The 21,590-nt window shown below is 43.8% G+C and overlaps 1 protein-coding gene across 1 annotated transcript in view; it reads left to right on the top strand.

Moving 5' to 3' along the window:
* Positions 1-21,590, top strand: part of Kif5c (kinesin family member 5C) — a 151,513-nt gene that overhangs the window by 68,586 nt on the left and 61,337 nt on the right. Inside the window, exons 8-11 of the mRNA XM_051184720.1 lie at positions 1,785-1,909; positions 4,202-4,306; positions 4,648-4,796; positions 17,319-17,467. Coding sequence (XP_051040677.1) covers positions 1,785-1,909; positions 4,202-4,306; positions 4,648-4,796; positions 17,319-17,467 — 528 coding nt within the window. The remainder of the gene's footprint in view (positions 1-1,784; positions 1,910-4,201; positions 4,307-4,647; positions 4,797-17,318; positions 17,468-21,590) is intronic.

Below are 21,590 nucleotides of genomic sequence, written 5' to 3'. Positions count from 1 at the left end.
GAAATTGAACTCAAATGTCAGGCTTGACAGCAAGCATCTCTTCCCATTGAGTCATCTCACCAGCTCTATTTTAGTGTGGTAAGTATATTTAACTGCTCTGTTGTTGAGTCCATTTGCATTGTGGGTAACATCCCACCATCAGTCTCCACATTTCCATCTTCCCCAGCTGAGACCTGAACTCAGGTTCTCACATCTTTGCAGCAGGAGCTTTGTTAACTGTACATCATTTCCTGTTTGAACTTTCAAGATCAGCTTGACTATTCAGGATGCTCTAAGATTCTGTATGAATTTTAAAATTTTAGGATAGAGTCTTCTATTTCTGTAGAAAGTGTCATTGAGATTTTGCTACAGTTGTATTGCATAGATTATTTTGGCTAATATTTACATCTGTGTGTGGTGTGTGTAAGCAGGAAAACATGTTGACAGGTCCATGTGCATGGTGTGTTTGTGTGTGTGTGTGTGTGTGTGTGGTGTGTATGTGTAGGCCTGAAGTTGATGTTGGATATCTCTTTCACTTAATCCTAACATTTTATTTTTCTTAAGGGAACCTCTCTTATTGACACAGAACTTACCAGTTCCAGTTAGTCTAGCTAGCCAGCTTGCTCTGGGCCTCATCTGTCCCTGCCTCCCAGGGCTAGGACTGCAGGTGGCTGCCATGTCTGCTCAGGTTTTATGTGGGTTCTGGGACCTAAACTCCAGTTCTCATGCTGGCCCAGCAAAGCTTCATCTTTTAAAACCATCTCCTCAGCCCCAATTTTGATGTCTTACTACTGTTTAATATTCTAGTCAGTTATCACAGGATTCTATTTTCATTCATTTGTATCTGTTTTAATATATCTTTTCAGCAACATTTTGTAGATTTTTGTCTAAAAACTATCATTTTCTTTAAGTTTATTCTTAAGTATTTTATGCTCTATTGCTATTGTAAATAGATGGTTTTCTTAATATTTCTGGTCAACCATTGTTAGTAATACAGAGAAACATAAATTCTGTTTATGTGTTGACTTTGTAGCATGCAATGTTGCTAAATTTGTTTGTTACTTGTGACTTTTTTGGAGGTAGGTTTTCTAGACTGAGATTCTCAGTGTATCCCTGGCTGTCCTGGAACTCACTCTGTAGACTAGGCTGTCCTGGAACTCAGAGATCTGCCTTCCTCTGCCTCCGGAGTGCTGAGATTAAAGGCCAGGCATTTGGTATTTTTAAAATGATCTTCAGAGATTTTAGGAACAATCTGGCAAAATATTTTTTGAGAGATGGTGAAAGTTGAATGGGACACTTGCTGGACTGTGGTGTTTTCTGATACCCTGGCCTAATGAACCACATTTAATCCCTGAGGGCTCTTTGTGTTTAACATGAGTTATAGAGGTGTGTTTTAATCTTCCTTTAAGTAAATTTATGATAGTCCCAATAAGTCCAGGCTACACACACCAGCAGGACAAACTGTATCATATACTATACTGTGATAAAGTTGGAGGGTTTCCACAGGACAGTCAAGGAAGCTGTGAGTCACTTGGTGGGTGAGGCTAAAGTAGGATATGGGATCCATGGCTTCTGGAAGATGCCAGGAATGCTACCTTAAACTGCTCAACAAGAATGCTAAGTTAATTCCTTTATTCCTTAAAGACACTATAAATCTATCATCCCTAGAATACATTCTAAAGTTAGCAGCTCTGCCTGCAGAGAACTGCAACAGTGTGACATAACTGGTTACATTTTAAAGACCAGAGGTTTGCCACCTCTGCTCACCTGCTCTCTGTAGAGCAGTAAACCATGTTTCATTTCAGACATGAATGAACACAGCTCAAGGAGTCACAGTATCTTCCTGATTAACATTAAACAAGAGAATGTGGAGACTGAAAAAAAACTCAGCGGGAAGCTGTATTTGGTTGACTTGGCTGGGAGTGAAAAGGTAATTGGTTCTTAGTTACATTATCTATAATTTCCCCTTATTTGCTCAAGTGTATAGTGGTATAATTTTTGTGCCTTTTACTCCCTGATTTTAAGGTGGTTTAAAATATTGAGGCATAATTTCTTGGTTTTCTCATTTTCTTTTCTGTCCTGAAAGTTCCCTGTGTATCAGAGGTTCGTGTTCATTTATGCTTAGTAGGGCCTATGGCATTAAGCAGGGTTAGTATGGCTTAGCCTGGCAAGGCAGCTGCACAAGGCAGTAGTATGGCCTCCTCTTAGGATGGAGGGAGCCATCTGTCTTATGGACTCCAGTGGGCTAGGAAGGGCTCTTCCACTGAACCATGGTAGTCCTGCTTCTGCAGCTTTGCCTTGCTGAGGAAAAGTCTGGAACCTTGACCTTCCCAGTGTTCCAGTTCTACTGGTAGTGGGTCTTAGGTGACAGTCTCATATGAGTGACATTGGTTCCTCCAGGTTATGAAGCAAGCTTTCTTTGGTTTTGTTGTGACTCTCTTTACACACCGTATTCAAGTCTATGCCCCCAGGAACTGGCTAAGACCACAACTAGAATCACTACCTTCCCCTCCCAGCCCCCATCCACAGTACCAGGGATGTTCTCAGGTCCACATTCCAGCAGGACACAACCCCTTTAGACAGCATCATAGAGCAGTGCACACGCACAATGCCTCTTCTACATTCACCAGTGACATCAGCTGGATGTCCTCACCAGTCTCCCTGGCTGGACAGGGATTCCCACCTTACTCCCACTTACTGCCTCACACCACTAAGATCCTGAGCCCTAATTATGACCACAAATATCCACGTAAGTCATGGCTGTTTGAATAGTCCTTCTACCCACCTTTGTCCCTGGGGAAAACCATCAGATACCATCTCAAATGTTGTATGTGTGAGCTGGCCACATTCTCAGTCATTCACCAGGATGAAGGGGCAATCGTTCAGCTCTAACCTAGCCACTAACTTGAGTGCCATGCCCAGTATAGGTTCATGCAGAGAGCCATGTGGGGATGAGTTATTTAGGACTGAAATACCTCCTGCTGGCACTTCTTGCCAGCACTTCAAGTGTCCCTCCTGTAGTTTTGTTTGTTCGTGTCTGTTTTCCTTTTCCCTAAATGAATCCATATGAATGTGCTATCTTGAGAACAGAGAACAGAGCTCTAACTCCAGTTCCCATCACCCCAAAGGGCCATCCTTCCCTTAGGCTGGCAGAGTGATATCACTGGAGCTCATTGCCCTTGCCTCTCAATGGAAAGTGATAGATAGCCCCTTCTCTGAGTATCTCACGGAGTTAAGATGCCCACATAAGAGATCATCTAAAAAACACCTGCAATAGGTTGCTGCTTTTTTGTGGCCCATCTCTCTGTGATGTCTCTGTCTTCAAGCAACCTGCCCTCCACAGTTCTGGGACAGACATAGTCTGTCCTATTTTCAGAACCCCACCCCCCACAAGCATTTCCCTCTGTAATTGAGCGGAGCTCGCCTTCATATGTATTTGAAATCCATCTTTGCTCAGTTTAAAGTTATTTCTCCTCTTTCTTTTTTTTAAGAGAGCAGCTGTTTACCCTGTAGCTTTTGCCTAGGCAGCCAGAACAAACCTTACTGAGTCCCCTCTCCTTAAAAAAAAAAAAAAAAAAAAAAAAAAAAAATTGGCAGGATTTGTAAATGTGAAATTGTGAAGTTATCTGTACCAATGCAGTAGAGGAGGCACTGTGTGAGGAGGGCTGTAGAAGAAAACCAAATTTATGGTGTAGCACACATATCCTTGTCTTTGCATGTCTAAGTCTTTTGAATTTTAGATACCCCTCCCTCCTTTTCTTAGTTCCCCACTCCCTCCCCCCTTGCTAGGAAATAAGTAGAGAAGGAATAGTTAGAATACCTATTTTTTTTTTAGTCCTTTGCCTAAAATTGGGGCTCGTAATGTTTTCCTCACTGTGCCCCAATGGACCCCATTCGACTGGGACTGGTTTAGTCCCCCAGGACTCAGCTCACCATGGTGACAGCACTTCAGGAGACTAGTTTTCCTCGATGGATGTCCCCCAGGGAAGTATGTACAGCTCTCCCACTTGAGGCATTTCAGACATTCCACTAAAAACCAATCGAGAGGAAAATGACAGCAGGAGAGACCAAACCGTCAGCTCCTGGCTCCAGGGACAGCTGGGTCGTTGTGGTTTAGTTTATTGGGTGCTTTCCTGGAGGGTCTACCTGCTGCCTTTCCATGAGTTTTCATTTTCTGCTTTCTGCTGTCCCTGCCCTCACTGCTTTTTCTATCCTCGGGTAGGTCAGCAAAACTGGTGCCGAGGGAGCTGTTCTTGATGAAGCTAAAAATATCAACAAGTCTTTGTCTGCTCTTGGAAATGTGATCTCTGCCTTGGCAGAAGGGACAGTAAGTAATCCTGTCGCCATCTATTAAATAGTATTATGGGAAGCTGCCTTTGGGGTTTGTGTGTTCTCTTTGCCACAGACATTTATTTGCTTTCCTATTTGGAAGAGAACAGAGGGATTCCTGGCTGGGGCGCTTGTTGCTGGGAGATCCACTCCACTAGAAATTGTGAATGGTGATGCTGACTTCCAATGATACGGGTCACAGAATAGACGTTGTTTGGCAAGATCCAAAAACCTGGCTGCAAATTCTTATTCCACATCCTTCTAAGTTTGGCTTGCTTGCTTCTGCAGTTTTTCTTTGAATGGGCTGTCAAAACCGATACTCCTTCTTTTCTTAAATAGAAAACACATGTGCCATACCGGGACAGCAAGATGACTCGGATTCTCCAGGACTCTCTGGGTGGGAATTGTAGAACCACAATTGTCATTTGCTGTTCTCCTTCCATCTTCAATGAAGCTGAGACCAAGTCCACGCTGATGTTTGGACAGAGGTGCGTGCAGGGTCTCGGAACCCAAGCTCTGAGCTAGGTTAAAGGTCTTAGGTGTGAATGGCTTGGGACAATAGTCAGAGGGGCACATGATTTACATTGCATCTAGCAGATGACCTGTAAACTTGAGGCATTAAGTTTTCAGCAGTGGTCAGGAATGTGCCTGTTGGAAGAATGATACTGAACAGAACAAAACAAAACACCTAACTTATAGGTGCAATAGTTTCTGTTCTTTATGGACTTGAAGCTTAGCCTTTAGCTATATACAATTTCACATATGTAAATCTGAAGACTGATAACTACCTTTAGCTCTGGAATCTGGGACCCATTGCAAAGAAATTAGATAAAGGCAGAGTAGAGGAGGCACAAATAACAAAGGAAAGGAATCAGATGCATAAACTTCAAGGGTGGGAGGCATGGGGTGTATATGAAAAAAGAAAAAGTGGAGGATGACCACTTCTCACTGTTTGAAAGGACAGGTCAACATGCCCTGCCTGTGAGGATGGTAGCAGGTGGGTGGGCATGAAGAACTTGGTAATGAAAGCAGTCTTCCCATGTGTGGGTGGGTTCTTACTTTCTTTGCCTTTCTTAATACACTCTTTTTCACTTACCTTGCCCTGCTGCCCACAGCTGACCTCTTTCAATCTTGTTTGCTTAGTTTGCCAGCCCCCATCTTCTCAGTTGTGTTTTCTGGAGGGTTGGTTATCTAAGCCTGTGATGCTAAGGTATTTTTTTTTATGATCTGGGCATCTTTGGTGCCTACGGGGCTCAGCTGGGACAGATGTTGTGAGATGTGGATTCTCCTACTATTGTTACAATTCAATGTTACCAGCTGGTGAGCTGTGTCTGTAGCCCTTACTGCCTTGGGTGTTAGTGGGGTTCCTAGTGCTCCCCTGCTTTAGTCCTAGGAGTATGTGTTGTATGGTTATGCCCAATAAGTAGTTTCAGATGGGGCAGATGGGTTGGGCATTCTCTATGGGAAATTATTACAACGTGTTTGAATTGCATCACATCATCAATAGACCATAGGATTATTCAGCTGTGGTACCTACGGGCTGTCTAAATAATTGTGTTGAAATGTTGTAGAGCTAATCTATCTTTTAAACAGGGTTTGGGTCCTTTGCTTCCTTCTAAATGACTTCCTAGATTAAGCTAAAACTTAAGGCAGTGGCATTATATTAGGGTGACACCTTTGTTTCCTGGCCATTTAAGCTATTCTCTCCTTGACTTCTCTGAGCTTCACATCTCTTTGCCATAGAGATGGAGTGGATCCTTTCAAGGACTTTTGGGAGGATGATCAAGCTGTTTCCATTTTCCCCTTGCCCAGGGGCTGGTACAGAGGGGGTTACCACTGATTCCAAGCTTACCTTCTTCTGCCATAAACACTCCAGTGGTATTGAGGGTTGGAAAGGTTATAGTAGCAGATAGGACTAGACTACAAATAAGGAACAACAAACAGTACAATATAAGGGTCAGGTTTGAATAAAATAGAATTTTACTTCTGGAACTAGTGGGTAGAGAAATTTATAGGTAATTTTGGATTCCAGAAAATAAAATGTAACCTCAAATGTGTTTCCAGATGAAATAGTTGGTCTGCTTATTTTATGAGACTCTGAACTACGGGAGAGCAGAGAGTACATTTGCCATTGGCATCTGCTTTCCAGCATGGGAAGTATACAGTAGCATGGGAAGTGTAGAGTAGGTGATTAATAAGTACACGCTTAGTGAACGAGGAAGCATGGCAAGCTTAAGTTCATGGTGCAGGATCCTTGCTGAGCTATGGCATCACGGACCCTAGAAATTGACCTGGGTTTGGATCTGGTTTGCCCTCTAGTCAGTAGTCAGAAAATGTGATAGTTTGTTCCTTATTTCTCTACCCACATGTTAATTGACCCTTTAAGGACAGTGGATTTTTTTTAAATGGGCCTTCTATCTGCTTTATTAGCTATACCCATTGAACCCAATTATACAGCAGACATGGATCTGAACATCAGGTTAGACATGGAATCTGATTGCTGATAAGATTAAGCACTTTGAATTCAGAAAAGCTGCCAGGTGTCTCCCAAGGGACAGATAGCCCCTGTTCATTTTGTTCTTGTTGCAGAGTAAGTTCTATGATTCACTCAAGGACATAAGGGAACAATATATCTTTCCTGGGATGAATAAATAACACCATGTTCTTTGAAGTTGTAAAAAGGCAACAGGGTCTATGGGTGCCTGAGGGCAACCCTGCTGAGAGCCCAGCCAGCCTTCCATACAATTCTAGGTTTAGTACTAGATTCAGACAAAAAACAAACAAACAAACAAACAAAAACCATGTTGTCTAGGTCTTGTTTGATCAAGTTTGTCCCTTTAGCACTCTGCCAGCACAGAGGTGGGCAAGTCTATGTCAGAGAGCAGCAGGTAGTTCAGATACTTGAGAATCAAATTAAGACTTTTTTGTTTGTTTCTAGAATCCAGAATTTTATTCTTTAGTTTTTAATTACTCTTCCATAGTACTTTCCTAGCATTTTTCAAAAAAGGCATTTGTAACTTTCGGATATGTGAACTCAAGTCACCCCATTTTCTTGGAAGTCTGTTTATGTGTCTTGATTTGGTTGGGGTGTGTGTGTGAAGAAAAGAGGGTCCTGAGGGACGTACCAGTCAGTGCAAGAAGGCCTGAGTCAGTGTGCGTTGGGCCAGCACGATTCCTTTAGCCTGTTTGTATGTTGCATGTGACAGGAGACTGATAACTTGAGAAGAGTAATAGTCTTTGTGTTCCTGGTGTGCACTGATCTCAAAAGGACACCATGCCATCATTTTAATGAAGCCACCTGCCATAGTGACAGCTGGATTCGACAGAGACTGGGTAGTATACATGTAAAATTCATGTCACAAGAGTGTGCAAACAAATTGCCTGCAGAGACAGAGCGAGCAGTTTAGTTAAGGCACACACTTTGATGCACTTGACAAAAAAACTAAGAATTAATTCACCTCTGGTAGAGGACCTGTTTCTGGGACACCAGTGGGGTAACAGAGGCTCTTGGAGGAAGAGATGCTGTCTGGTCTAAGTTTAATGAGAGGCCAGCTCATCACTGGTCATCAGAGTTTTAATTCCTTCTCACTGACTAGCCCCTTCTCTCAGAATAGGGAGCCCTTTCCAGGCCTGGAGAGCGCTTTGAAGCAGGAATGTGTTCTGAGGAAAGTGTAGGTGTTTATACAGCAACTGAGACTTGGGGCAGATTTTGTGGTGTTAATCTCACACCCAAATATGTGGCAGGCTCTTTAATCAAACACTGATCTAGCTGTTGCTCTGACAGTAGTTTTTAGATGGCAAATGGCTATACTAAGTTGACCAAGTCAAATAGATGACCTTGGATAATGAGCATGGCTCTCCTCTGATCTTTCAGAGGTGTTCAAAAGCAAAGCCTGGGGTTTTCCAGCAAGAATTAAATACACATTTGCACCTGCATTTCCAACTGGTTGCCTGCATCTGACATAGCTTTGTATGTCTAATGGGGTCTATATTCTTATCTCCCTCTGTTTCCTTGGTAACCTCTGACAGATGGAGATAGATACGGGCACTGCCCTCCTACCCTCCATAGAGGGCACTGCGGTCTCTCTCACTCTTCCCCTTTTTCTCTCTTCCCTCTCTCACCCAACACTTACTGTGTAAAGCATGTGTTATGGATTTTTCTATGCATTAAAGGTGTGGGGTAGTCAAGAGCTTCTTATTCAAATGCCAGCACTCTCTGGAATACCTGTGGAGCAGAGAAAGATGCTGAAGTGAGAGGTACCAAGATCCAGCATCCTCGGCTCTTTAAGGAGGACAGAGTGTTAGAAGAGGCTCTATGGGTAGCCAGTGTGCTTGTCACTCAGAATCATAGAAGAGATCAGTGAGGAAACAGGCAAAGGTGGGTCTTGCCAGGGGGTAGTGAGCCCAGACTCTGATGTTCAGTCTTGTCTGAAATATGAGGACTCTTTTCAAGTGTACACAATGGGATGTCTTCAGTGTCAGGCATGAGTGCCCAGCCTCAGCTGCTGAAGCTGACATGTGTAGTCCTCTCAGAACCTGAAAGTGTATCCCTTCATGTGTGAACTGGACACTCAGGATGGAGGGCCTGCGGGTTGCTGGAAAGGTGATGGATGACGCTTGAGAGCAGAAAGGTGGCTGTCTTCTTTGCAGTCCTCAGACTTTTTAAGGAGAATCTTTCCTAATATAACCACCTCAGTGTTTGCATCCAAGTGATTGTGTGCTGTGTCCTCTGGTTACTGTTGACTGCACTTGGAACTGCCTTCCCTGAGGCGATAGCTTTAAGGGCCTTAAAAAAAAAAAAACCTTGGCATTATTCCTCCCCAGAGAGAGAGGAGATCTAATACCCAGGCAAACCCAGATGACACATTACCGAAGTGGTATTTGAATCTCTGTGGCAAGGCAACACAAAGAAAGCTGTATCCACATAGTGGGCTTTGTCCTGCCAAGTGGTCTTTTAGGGCAGAAGCAAGATTAAGCATGGATTCTTTCCCCAAGGAGCCCTTGGGTTTTGCTCAGTGTTGGCTGGGGTTCCAGCTGTAAATAGGCAAATGTGACAGCATGCATTAGGGTCAATCACAGGCTGTCACTGTTTTAGCAGTAAATAATTAGAATACAGCTCTGGACGGTCACTGGCTTGTGTCATAGAGATAGTGTCCCCACCCTATCTGGCTGGACTTTGCTGTTCTTACTTTGCTGTTTGCTTAACAACAAACTATCATGTGAGACTATATCACCCTAGTGATGTCTAATCCATCTTAGTTGTATAAACAGACTCTGTGATGTTGGCACATCCTGATGCATTTTTGTATTAACCCCATTTTAAAGTATGACAGTAAGCTTCAGATACAATTATAAGATTGGCTTTCAGGTTCTTCCTTGATTCCTGCTGTCTTACTGAGTTCTTACTGAGTTCTTTACTGAAATTCTTTTGGAAGCTAAGCTGAGCAATAAGGGCATGTATCTGGTTCTACGCTCTGTTCCCCGACGTGGGCACCAGGATCCTTGTTGACTTATATGTCTAATTCTCCATATAATGCTCTTTAGTTGATTCTAGGCACTAAATAAATGTGTGTGTGTGGGCAAATAAAAGATCCAGGAAACAAAATCCTTTGACAGTCTCTAAAATGAATGAAAATGAGGACATGATTGTTCCTAGGTGTGGCTGAGGAGAGTGTTTATTGTACATATGAGGGAGAGTTCAGCCAGGTGCATCTAGAAGGGTCCATACTGAACCAGGCCACAAGAGGAGAGGTAGGGTGGGAAGTTGACAAGAGAGGACAAGAAGGGAGAGAGAAGAGGAGAAGAGGGCAAGTGGACCAAAGGAGGAGCTGAGGAACAAGACAGTGTGGCTGAAATGGCAGGTTTATACAGAAAGGCACTGAGTAAACTTGTCAAGGTTTTGCTTGGGACCTAATATAAAGTGTGCAAGGCAAAACCATTTCGCATTGGCCAGCTACTAAGCATGGGGCTTGCCCTGGAGTGTGATTGATATACCCAATGATACTCCATTGGACAAAACTGATTTCCCCCTCCTGGCAGTCATCGATTGCAAGTAGTCTCTTGTTTGGGTTGGGACTTTGTTCCTCTTCTTTCCTCGGTGTTGAGACTTTATTGGGTCTTACTCATGCAGGTTTTGTGTGTGCTGTTACACGCTCTGTGAGTTCATATGAGTACCGACCCTGTTGTATCTGGAAGACTCTCTTTTGGGGTCTCTTTGGCGTTTTTGGCACACACACACACACACACACACACACACACACCATTTTCCCTTTCTCTTTCCTCCCTTCAAGCCTTCCAATCTAGTTCCTTGATTTCTTTCAAACTCATGTCCTCTTTTTAAATTAATTGTCATTATATATGTTTATATGTATATAGGTATCTATTTCTAAATATAACCTACCAGTCTGCATAACATTGCTCATGTATTTTTAAGGGCTGACCATTTGGTGTTAGTTAAACAATTGTTGTGATCTCTTTGGAGAGACTGTTTCTCCCATTCTCAGTATTACTTAGTTGTCTGGGGTTCTTTGTGTAGAGTTGAGGCCTCCTGGCCTTGAGAGACAAAGAACATGAAGTTGAATAGGTAGGAAGGTGAGGGGAGGGTCTAAGAGGAACTGGAGGAGAGGAGAGAATGACCAAAATATATTATATGAAAAAATTCTAGTTAATAAATAAAAAAACAAAACAGGATATAGCCCATGTTAGAGCCCAGGGCTGGCTGGAGATATGACTCAGTTTAAAGCAGAGGACCTAGGTTTGGTTCCCAATACTTACATAGTGACATACAACCATCAGCCATTTCAGTTCCAGGGGATACACACACACACACACACACACACACACACACACACACACACACACACACACACACCACATCCAAACAAACGTTCATACCCATAAAAAATAAATGTTTCTTTTGTTTGTTTGAGATAGGCTCTTTCTGTGTAGCACTGACTGCCTTGGAACTCATTCAGTAGACTAGAGAGGCCTCAGACTCACAGAGATCTGCCTGCCTCTGCCTCTGAGTGCTGGGATTAAAGATGTGTGCTATCACACTTAACTGAGAAATATTTTTTTTCAAGATACTCTTTTTTTCCCATTTTTATTGGTTCTTTGTGGACTTCACATCGCACACTTCTATCCCACTTATCTCCCTGTCCCCTCACTTCTCCCTCTGCCCTTGTAACCTCCCCTCCAATTAAGACTAAATTTAATAGAAAAATAAAAAACCAAACCAAACTGGGGGTGGGGGGTAGAGGAGAGGTAGAAATCTTGTCTCAGAAGCTGTAGTGTGGCCCGTTATGTCACACCATTTACCTTTTAGTCCATTCTTCATTACTTGCAAGCGTTCACTGCCTGGAATAATCGATCTGGCTTGAAGCCTTTGGCTTCCGATACACCACCAATAATGGGCTCTCACGGGGGCCCCTCTTGGATATTCTGTTGTTCTGTGTCATGGAGATCCTGCTGTTTTGGATTTGTCAGTTCACCCCCTTCATATGCTCCAACAGTTTACAGATTCGGAGAATGTTGGTGTGGGCCAACACATAGCCCTGGTCCTTGGCCTGGGTGGTAGCTGGGTTGGTCAGCCAGGCAGCTTTCCCTCATTGTCGTTACCTGGATTAGCTCTCCAGCACTGCCTGGGCTACCTCACCCAAGACAGCCTACAGCAAGGGCCAGTTCTCCTGCTTTCAGGTCTCCAGGTCCACACTCGAACCACTAGGGCCAGCTCTACTATTTGGCCAGGCAAGGTGCAGAGCCCTTTCTCACAATTGCTGTAGGGGCATACTGGGAGGGGGTGAGGGTTGAGGGGTGTCAGCTCTCCTGCTCTCATGCCCTTAACCCTCTTAGTTGTGTAAACACACTCTGTGATCCCATTATGTAGCCTACACCAATGTTGCATAGCTGGACAGTTACAGGAGGAAAGACAGTCAGCATGGCAAAAGGTAGGGACCGACGATCATTCTGCTTGCTCATCTACAGATATGCTAGAGGGAAAAGGACGCAGATTGCCGTTATATCCCACACTGCTTTACTTCAGGTCTCTTAGGGGAAGGAACACTGAGAACCCTTTACTCCACCCTTCAGGGCTGTTTCTGGCTGTCCTAGGCAGGTGAATATTTGTTCTATTAAAAAACAACCCTCTGGGCATAGAAATTCAATTTCTTTTCAGTAGCTCTGGTTTGCTCCACAGTCTGAAAATGCCTTGTATTTGATGTGTTTTCTTTCCCTTTAACAATATATTTGGATTAATTCTTTGAGAATTTCATACATTGTACTTTGATCATGTTTATTCTCAAAGCTTCCTCTCATTCATCTCAGATCCACCCCTCACTCACAACTCCTCCCAACTTCATGTCCTCTATTTAAAGTAACTCACAGGATCTATTTTTGTGCTACATACACATATCCACATTGTACCTTCCTTTCCTGCAAAATGTAGTCAGCAGAAAGGAAGATTCTTGGTCCTACTTGACAAAAGTATGTGGTATCTTGAGCAATAGGATCTTGTCATCAAGTTCTGGTGGGCAACCAAGATCAGTGGTAGTAGCTGTATTAGTTTTGGAGGTCTGAGTTACTCCTGACCTATGTAACTCAAAGGGGAGGCAACCCACATCTGACATCAGGCTTTGTATTTGGCATCCTATGACCTCGGAGAAGAGCAATAGCCCTTGTTTATGGCAACTCTGATTAAACTTTTATATGAATATATGTATATACTTAGGAAGCTTATAAAATAGGTTTCCATATAGCTTTTCTAAACATCCTTAGAGTTAGTTATCCTTTCTCCCAACTCCTCCTTCTACATTCCCCTCCCGATCAAATACAGGTGACATGAAAGGGGAGGGAGGAATAATGGGGAGGCGGTTTAGATGGGGAGACGCTGCCCTTCTGTATAAGGTTATTTCTGTAACTCATTTTATTGAATACAGCATGCATATAGTAAGAAGCATAAAGTGAATGTATCCAATTTATAAATGTACAAAAGCATACAAACACGTAACTGCTTTCCACTGTGTTAGAAGCCTCCATTTTACACTAGCTTAGCTAGTAATATGCTTGCAAGAATAAGCACCACCCTGACTTCGGTCAGCATGGATTGGAACAGCAGGCTTTTGAATCTTACCAGCATAAGACACACAGTATTGTTTTCATCCAGCTGCTGGGAAATTCATTAACCGTGTGGGACATGGCAGTTTTGTGTATAGTTATATAGTATCTGGTTGAATGTATTCATTGTACCATTGGTGGGTATTTGGACTGCTTTCAGATGGGGTCTATTATCAAGAACACTGAAGGTATCTGTTGCCTCTGAACATACCTGTTAGGTAAAAATACATATGGGTCATAGGGTGTGGTAGATGTTACAAATCACTTTCCTAAAATTATAGTAACAATTCCTACTCATAGTAGATCATCAGAGGTGAAGTCACTGTCAATTCTCATGAGTTAGCTCTTCTGTTGGGCATGGAAAGGTATCTTGTTGCCACTTTAATTGCACTGCACTTCCCCAATAGTCAATGATGTTGAGTATTCTCTTTGCAGTGTTTATTGGCACATCTTTCAGGAACTTCCCATTCAAATCTTTGTCTGTTTTCCCCGCCTCTGATTTACTTCAGATAACTCTGCTGTGTGTATTTTAGGATCTCCTATTTTATGACTTTCCTTTTAACTCTTTTAATGGTTTTTAATGAGGGAAGTTTATAATTTGATAGTCATTTTTTTTTCTTTTATGTTGTAGTCAAGAAATCTTTATCTAACACAGGGTCTTGAGGATATTCTCTGTATTTCCTTATAGACATTTTACTGTTTTACCCTATGACCCATCTGGAATAGAATTCCTATGTGGAATTGGAGTGTTATTGCCATATATTGAAAGGGCCACGTTCCTGCTCTATGGGGTGAGCGCATCCCATAGGTCAGATGGCAGTGGTGCGAGTATTTGGAGCATTTGTCTGTTCTGATTTTAGCCGAAGTTTCTGACTCTGAAATCATTTTAAGGACTATGGCTTTCTAAGTATTGATATACATTCCTTTAATTAGTACACACACACACACACACACACACACACACACACACACACACGCACACACGCACTCACCATCTCTCCCTCTTTTTCTCTCTAGGAAATGGGAGATATTTTAAGTCTATGGAGCCATTTTGCTAGAGTCAGCTCTCTGTCTGCTCACTGATTTTTTTTTCCCATATCCTGACCTCAAGGGATTCAAAGTTTTGCTTGAGTCCCATTTGGAGCCAAGAGAGTTCTAGGGATCCAGCATGAGCTGTGGTTTCCCACCATGGTTTGAGCTTCAGGTCAGAGTCGGGTTGCATTGTTTTCTATCTCCTCTTCCTCTGCTCTGTTGTCTCTGCCAAGCTCTGCTCTCTTCAAGCACTGCAGTGGCCCTCTTACCTCTGGCTTTTGTCAGGTCAGGCCAGTAAGAGAGGAAAACATGGGTGGGTGATCAGAAGAAACAGAGGGAATGAATGCCAGGTATTTATTTCCCTGCAGACTCATTTTGAACAGATGGCTCCAGACCACAGGCCATTATAGGTCCCACAAGCAAGTTGTCTCTTCTGGCTCTCTTTTTGGGGCTTCTCCCATGTCTACTAACACAGGAGTTATATTTTCCTATGTTCCTCTGCATCTTTTCATACCTTTGCTAAACTTTGCAAATTGTGCAAGTTGAGTGGATCAGCTCTGCCCTGCCAGGACTCTGCTTAATACAGAAGTAGAAGAAAAAGAATGTTCTGGGCAGTTGAGGAACCAGGACCAGTTATACTGCAGAAACCTTGACAGATCTGCTGAAGAATGTGCCTCTGACTAGCCCTGCCTGGAGGCAGCGCAGGGACTCCCATCTTTCTCTCTCTGGTACCATTTGGGGCCATCTGGGGACTATTTATGACTGAAGCAGACTCAGTAGTCTAAAGCAAGCATTTTAGGTATGAGCTGGTTTTTTTTTTTTTTTTTTTTTTTTTTTTTTTTTTTTTACTTTCTGACGTCAGCTGATAATGGAATGGACACTGCTCTGCCTGTGCTTGCATCCCAAACACAGCCTTAACACTGCCTGAGGATGTCAGAAGGCGGGGCAAGAATGCCAGGCTGCAGCAAGCTTTAAAGTAGTAATAAAATTACTGCTATTGAAGAATTGGAGCTAAGACAGTTCCAGAGAGAGCAGCCTCAAGCTACAGCAAATGAGAATTACCCTAAATCTTTAGTGAGTCCAACACTGAAGTAGTTTAATCCCTCTTTCGACAGTTGGGTTATTTAGTTGTCTGCTTTAGCAATTAATTTTGGAATGACATCTGTGGCAGTAGGGAGGACTGTTGAATTTCTTGCACCAAAAGAGAAATCATGTCCCAAGTGTCATTTGATGACAACAGTAATTAACCTGTATCACACATCAGCTGTACCAGCAAACATGACAGTCCTAGAATTGTTTGGAGATTAAAATAAGAATGTCAGCAGCAAGTAAGACAGAACATCATATATTTTCACATGAGCCTTACCTGCATAAGTAGCAGATGGACTCCTACACGAGGAATCCACTTTTTCTTGGACATGGCTAAACCTGTCCATTTCTGTGCAGACTTAAGTAAGCCAAGCCTTCTGTTTAATCTCACTTAATAAAGATGGTGATTTTTTTTTTCTTTCCAACTTCTTTCACTAGCTGTCCAGATGTTGTGTATATGGCATGACACCCCTAGGCCACATCCTGTAGGAGATAATGAAAAATAGTGCCCATGCATTATTCTTTTAAAACATTCTGAATTTAGGAAATACAAATATTAAAAATACCAACTTCTGGCTATCTTTAAATGATGAGATGATTCGAGAACAATCATCCCTTTACTCTAGCATAGTGATCCTTGCCTTTGATGAAGAGGTCAGTAGGAAGCCCTGGGGTTCACTAGTCAGCCTCCTTCACTTATGTGGCCCACCTACACTATAGCCATGGGTTGGCATGTGCCCAACACTTTGGTAATAGGTACCAAAGGCGAATAAGAGAAGTAATTGATCATTCAGTTTTGTTCCTTGTAACCCGAGTTCTAATAAGTCTTAATAATAAAAGCCCAGAGTCAAATATAGGGGAAAATGCTGAGAGATCAGAGCGACAGAGGAGCAAAACCACAGCCACCTCACCTACTCAGCTTCTCAGCCAAAAAGAGTGAGCTTCTGACCCCTGCCTTTTCACTTCCTCTCTCCACCCATCCACATCATTTCCTGCCTATCTGTACAGACCTCCAGACCTCTATGGTTAGCTAGTGGCTAGTTCCACCCTCTGATCCTCAGGCAAGCTTTATTTGTACAGACAAGTTATCACCGCAGTCGCTTTCATAAGAAGCCCCAAGCTCTGAGAGGCTGGGGAGCTTGTCCATCTGTGTTGGTATGTCCCTAGTGTTTTATAAATGTCTATTGAATTAAATGGGAATTCTGTTGAAGAGATGCATTTGGCAATGGAATGATTAAAGGAACATGCTGAACACTGGGGTAAAACAGACTAAGAGGTGGGGAGAGGAAGTTAGACACAATGGGACTCTGAGACACAATTTGAATAAAAGTCCATTGGATTGAAAGGCTTATGGAGTGTGAAGGAGAAAAGGACAGGATGGTTTTGGAGCCTCAAGGAGTAACAGTGTGATGCTGGAGAGATGGCCCAGCAGTTAAGAGTGCTGTTTGTTCTCCCCTGAGGACCAGAGTTCAGACCTCAGTATCCACATCAGACAGCTCACAAACACCCATAACTCCAGCTCCCTGGGATCCAATGCCTTCTGGCTTCTAAGGGAACACATGCATACACAGAAACACATACACTTACTTAAGATAAATCTTTTTTTAAAGAAGTGAAGTATCAGTGCCTGGAGCCCCGCTTTGAGGGTTGTAGGCAGACACCACAGGAAGTCTCTGCTCTCCCAGTCCATTTTAAGATGCGAAGGCAATCCGAGGCTTGACTATATAACATCAGTGAGTGTGATGGCTAGTCTAAGAATTGATTGCATTTTAACCCAGGGCAAAGACCATCAAGAATACAGTCTCAGTGAACTTGGAACTAACAGCCGAAGAATGGAAGAAGAAATATGAAAAGGAGAAAGAGAAGAACAAGGCCTTGAAGAGTGTCATCCAGCATCTGGAGATGGAGCTGAACAGGTGGAGGAATGGTGAGAATGGATGGGGCGGCGAGGAGGCGAGGCATAGAGGCATACGCTTTCTCCTTCCCGTGACTGTGGGAGCCTCCTGGGAAAGGGGGTGATGGTGGAATTCAAGCATTTCCAGTTCCCGTGATGATGAGTGTTTTATTCTTTTGTTCAACTAATATGTTTTATGATTCCTTGGCACCATGGTGTGCCTCATTCTTCTGTCCTGTGGCCTGCACATAGTGGTGTGGGCAAGGTGGCCTGAATCAATCAATCACTTTGTGTGTGCATGGAGAGGTGCGCATGTGCGGGGAAGGGGCTCGTGTGGGTGGAGGGGTGTACATGTATCAGTAGGTGTGTGTGTGTGTGTGTGTAGAAGCATGTGTGTGAGGGTTCATGTGTATACACATATTTGTGGAGACTAAAGAACAGCTATGGGTGTTCTACCCAGGAAGACTTGGAGACAGGGTATGGACCAGCTAGCAAGCCCCCATGGACCAGTCTGTCTCCACCACCCCAGCACTGGGATTATGAGCGTGTGCCACCATGCCTGGTATTTTTATGTGTATTATTAGGATGGATTTCAGGTCCTTGTGTTGAACACCAAGCACTTGCTTGAGAGAGCAATTCCTCAGCCTGATCAGAATCTGTTTCCAGTGCTGTGCTTTCTGTATGTTACTGTCCTTCATTCTCAGGGATCCCTGCCTTCATGTTTAGGGGGCAGCATCTGAGCGTATGTTTTGACTAATACAGCTTGTTTTGACTAAATGGAAAAATATGATTTGTTTCAAGTCTTGCCATTTATTTGGGGTTAAAGGTCACCTCTGGCAAGTACTTGCCTCTTCTGACCTGCCTCACTGCCAAGTTCTTCAGAGTGGAAGATTGAGGGCTAAAGAAACCGTTCTAAAATGGACTCCGACAGACCTGCCTTATGACCAGCCCCCCCACCACCACAATCTCTTTGGTTTGTTCTATAGGAGAAAATATCTCAGAGAACTGGCGTGCCGCGGGTGGGTGGGTTGTGGGAGAGGTGTTAGGAGTGGCTTCCAAATCACAGGGCAGACAGATTATTTTGGTGACTTTAGCATTATGACAGAGCTCAGAAGGTAGCAGTCTGTTTGAGTCTGGTTGGAGCTATGTGTCAGAGGATGGGAATAGCTGGAAGTCATTCGTTCCTCAGATCCTTTGCTTCCCTGGACTGTGTGTATTTCTGCAACTACCGCAGCCTGTGTGCCCTGAGGGTGGGCGAGATCCTGGGGGTTGATGAGCAGACCTGGGTGTAGCACGCCTGTTGCGACTGCTTAGTGAGCTGCAAGCCATTTGTTGGTGATGGTATTTGCTGCTGCATCTCGCTACTAAGGACCCAGTGTCAGTGAGCTGCTTGGTTAATTGAAAAGCAATTACAAGGCAAACAAGAATTCGAGAGAGGATCAAAAATTGACCTAGTAGCCTAAATAACAGGATTTTCCTCTTTTCAGAGGCGTTTCTTAGCTACACATGTGTTTCAAAAGCTGCTAGAATCATTGAATAACTCAGCACCTGTGCTGGGTGATGATTCCATGCAGATTGGCAGGGGCAGAAAAACGGGAAGTGTAGAAAGCGAGGTAGGAGGAGGCTCTGGGAAGCTTTGCTGTATTTCTGGAATCCTTTTGCATTAGTTCCCTGAGGGATGACTGGGCCATTTAGTAAAGCCTTAGTGAGGGGTTGGCTCACTGGCTTTAGAAGCTCTGTGAGTTGGGCAATAACCTGGTTATTCTAACCATTTCCCATCTCTTGCCTAATACTAGCAGTCCAGTCCTTCATGCTACATCCAGCGCCACCCTGTGGAACCTGCCTGCCTTGTTTGCCTGGTTTCCTGCATGCCTAACATTTCTTTAGGGTTCTGTATCCCATTCTTGGCCCCTGCATGTGCCATCACATTAACGGGTTGGCCTACTTCATCCTCATTGCAAATCTTTTAAAAGTACAATTTTCTGTGTCTTTCAGTAAGAAGCTCCATAAACCTATACGTTACATACTTTGGGGAAAGTAAGGCATAAGGCATGAGGGTGGGGAGCTCAGGGACTTCCTGAGCTGAGGAGGGGAGGCTGAGTAATACTGATCTTTCTGTAGTGGTTGAAGGCATAGGGAGAGGCAAGGCCCCTATAGGTGATAGGTGGAAAGAAGAGAGGAAGTGGAGATTGGTGGACCCCCACAGTCTATTGCCTTGTAACCACCGGACAGCTGAGATGGGAGGTGTTCTGCAGAGAACCTTGCTAGTATTTGTATTATAAAAGTGACTGGTTTTTGGAGGCACAGGTTTTTAAATGCAGAAAACATAGACTGATAGAGACTCTAGGTGGAAGGAGCATAGTGAGGCAGAGTAAGTTCTAGGATGAACCGACAGAAAGTGTAGAGCAGTGTCATGATTAATTGTACATCATGTGATATGCTGATGTATACCACATGTACACCAAACCAGAGCCAGGATTTGTTTTCTGCTCAGGGTTTACTGGCACCTTGGTCTCTGGGAAAGCTACAATTCCTTCCTTCCTCCCTTCCTCCCTCCCTCCCTCCCCCTCCCTTCCTTTCCTTCCTTTTTTTGATTATTTTCGTTTGCTTTTCGAGAAGAGTTTCTCTGTAGACTTGGCAGTCCTGGAACTTGCTTTGTAGACAAGGCTGGCCTCCATCCACCTGCCTCTGCCTCCTGGGTGTTGGGATGTGCCACCACTGCCTGTCGAGAGTTAGTTGTAATCTTAACCAAAGTCCAGTCCCTTCTGCTTCCTACACATAAAGCTAGCCTTAGTGATTGCATATAGGCCAATGAGATGAGTGAGCAAAGTACCATCCCAGAGGGGAATGGGCTGCAAGCCCTCAGGTGCTGTTCTGCACCAGTGTACTGGAGCCCTGAGGGATGATAGCTACATAGAGAAAAAAGCTAAACTGGAGACAGTGTCAGCTCTCCCAGCTCATATCAGAATGGCAGGGTATTTCCCTGGTTTCTTTTGAACTAAGGCAGTGGGTCTAAACTTGTAGGAGCAGCTATTTGATTTACTTCAACATTCCCTGGGTAGTGGCATTTCCACATTGGGATATGAACAAGTTCTCGGAGCCCTGTCAGTGTGTGCTTTTCATGGGAAAGCTATTCCTTTCCTTGCATGATGCGCTTATAATTCAAAAGTTTCACTGCTCTATTCCAGCTGTGAGAAAGCAAGGGAGAAGTTATGTGCACACCTGTGAACCTTTGGGCTTTTCTAGCTTGTTGTCACAGAGAATCCAGTGGTAATATGAGGCAAGAGGAAATCGACTGCAAATCAGTTGCAGACAAATAAATGAATAAATAAGGACACATGTCTAGTCCAGTTTGTAATGACAGATGGTAGAAGACATTGCCCAAGAAAAAGGCATGCTTGGACTAGTATAACTGAAAAGGCATAAAATGTTACCCTATTACATGCCTAGAGGCTGAGCTAAGGTCTGACCTCCACCTGGTCCAGTTTTCAACCTTTGAAGCTTGATTGAAAGTGTGTGTTCCTTCCAAAGCACATGTTGAAATCACAATTCCTGGGGTGATGAGATTAGGAGGTGGTTTCTGTGGGACTTGTCCTAGTTAGGATTTCTACTGCTGTGATGAAACACAACTAAAAGCTGCTTGGGGAGGGAAGGGTTTATTTGGCTTACACTTCCACATTGTACTCCATCACTGAAGGAAGCCAGGGCAGGAACCTGGAAGCAGGAGCTGGTGTAGAGGCCATTGCCAGGTGCTGCTTCCTGGCTTGCTCTCCATGGCGTGCTCAGCCTGCTTTCTCAACAACACAGGACCACCAGCCCAGGGAAGGCCCCATATAGGTTTGTCTGAAGCCCAGTCTTAGGGGGGCATTTTCTCAGTTGAGTTCCCTCCTCTCTGTATCAAGCTGACGTAAACCAGCCAGCACAGGAGGTGACTGTTTCCTGAGTATTATTGCCTTCATGTGGTTCCCATGATACTGCGCTTCAAGAGGTGCCATCTGCAAACCAGGAAGAGCTCCCCCCACCCCATCCAAGAACACTTGTGCATGGATATGGACATACACTAAATAAAAACATAAATGTAATTTATAAAATAAACTGAGAGCCCCCATCGTAGCTCACACCTGCAGCTCATACATCATCGCTCATCTCCCAGAAT

Source organism: Phodopus roborovskii, unplaced genomic scaffold, assembly GCF_943737965.1.
Source record: "Phodopus roborovskii unplaced genomic scaffold, PHOROB, whole genome shotgun sequence".
Lineage (NCBI taxonomy): Eukaryota > Metazoa > Chordata > Mammalia > Rodentia > Cricetidae > Phodopus > Phodopus roborovskii.
Note: the sequence above shows the minus strand (reverse complement) of the source record. Positions and strands in the feature narration are given on the sequence as shown.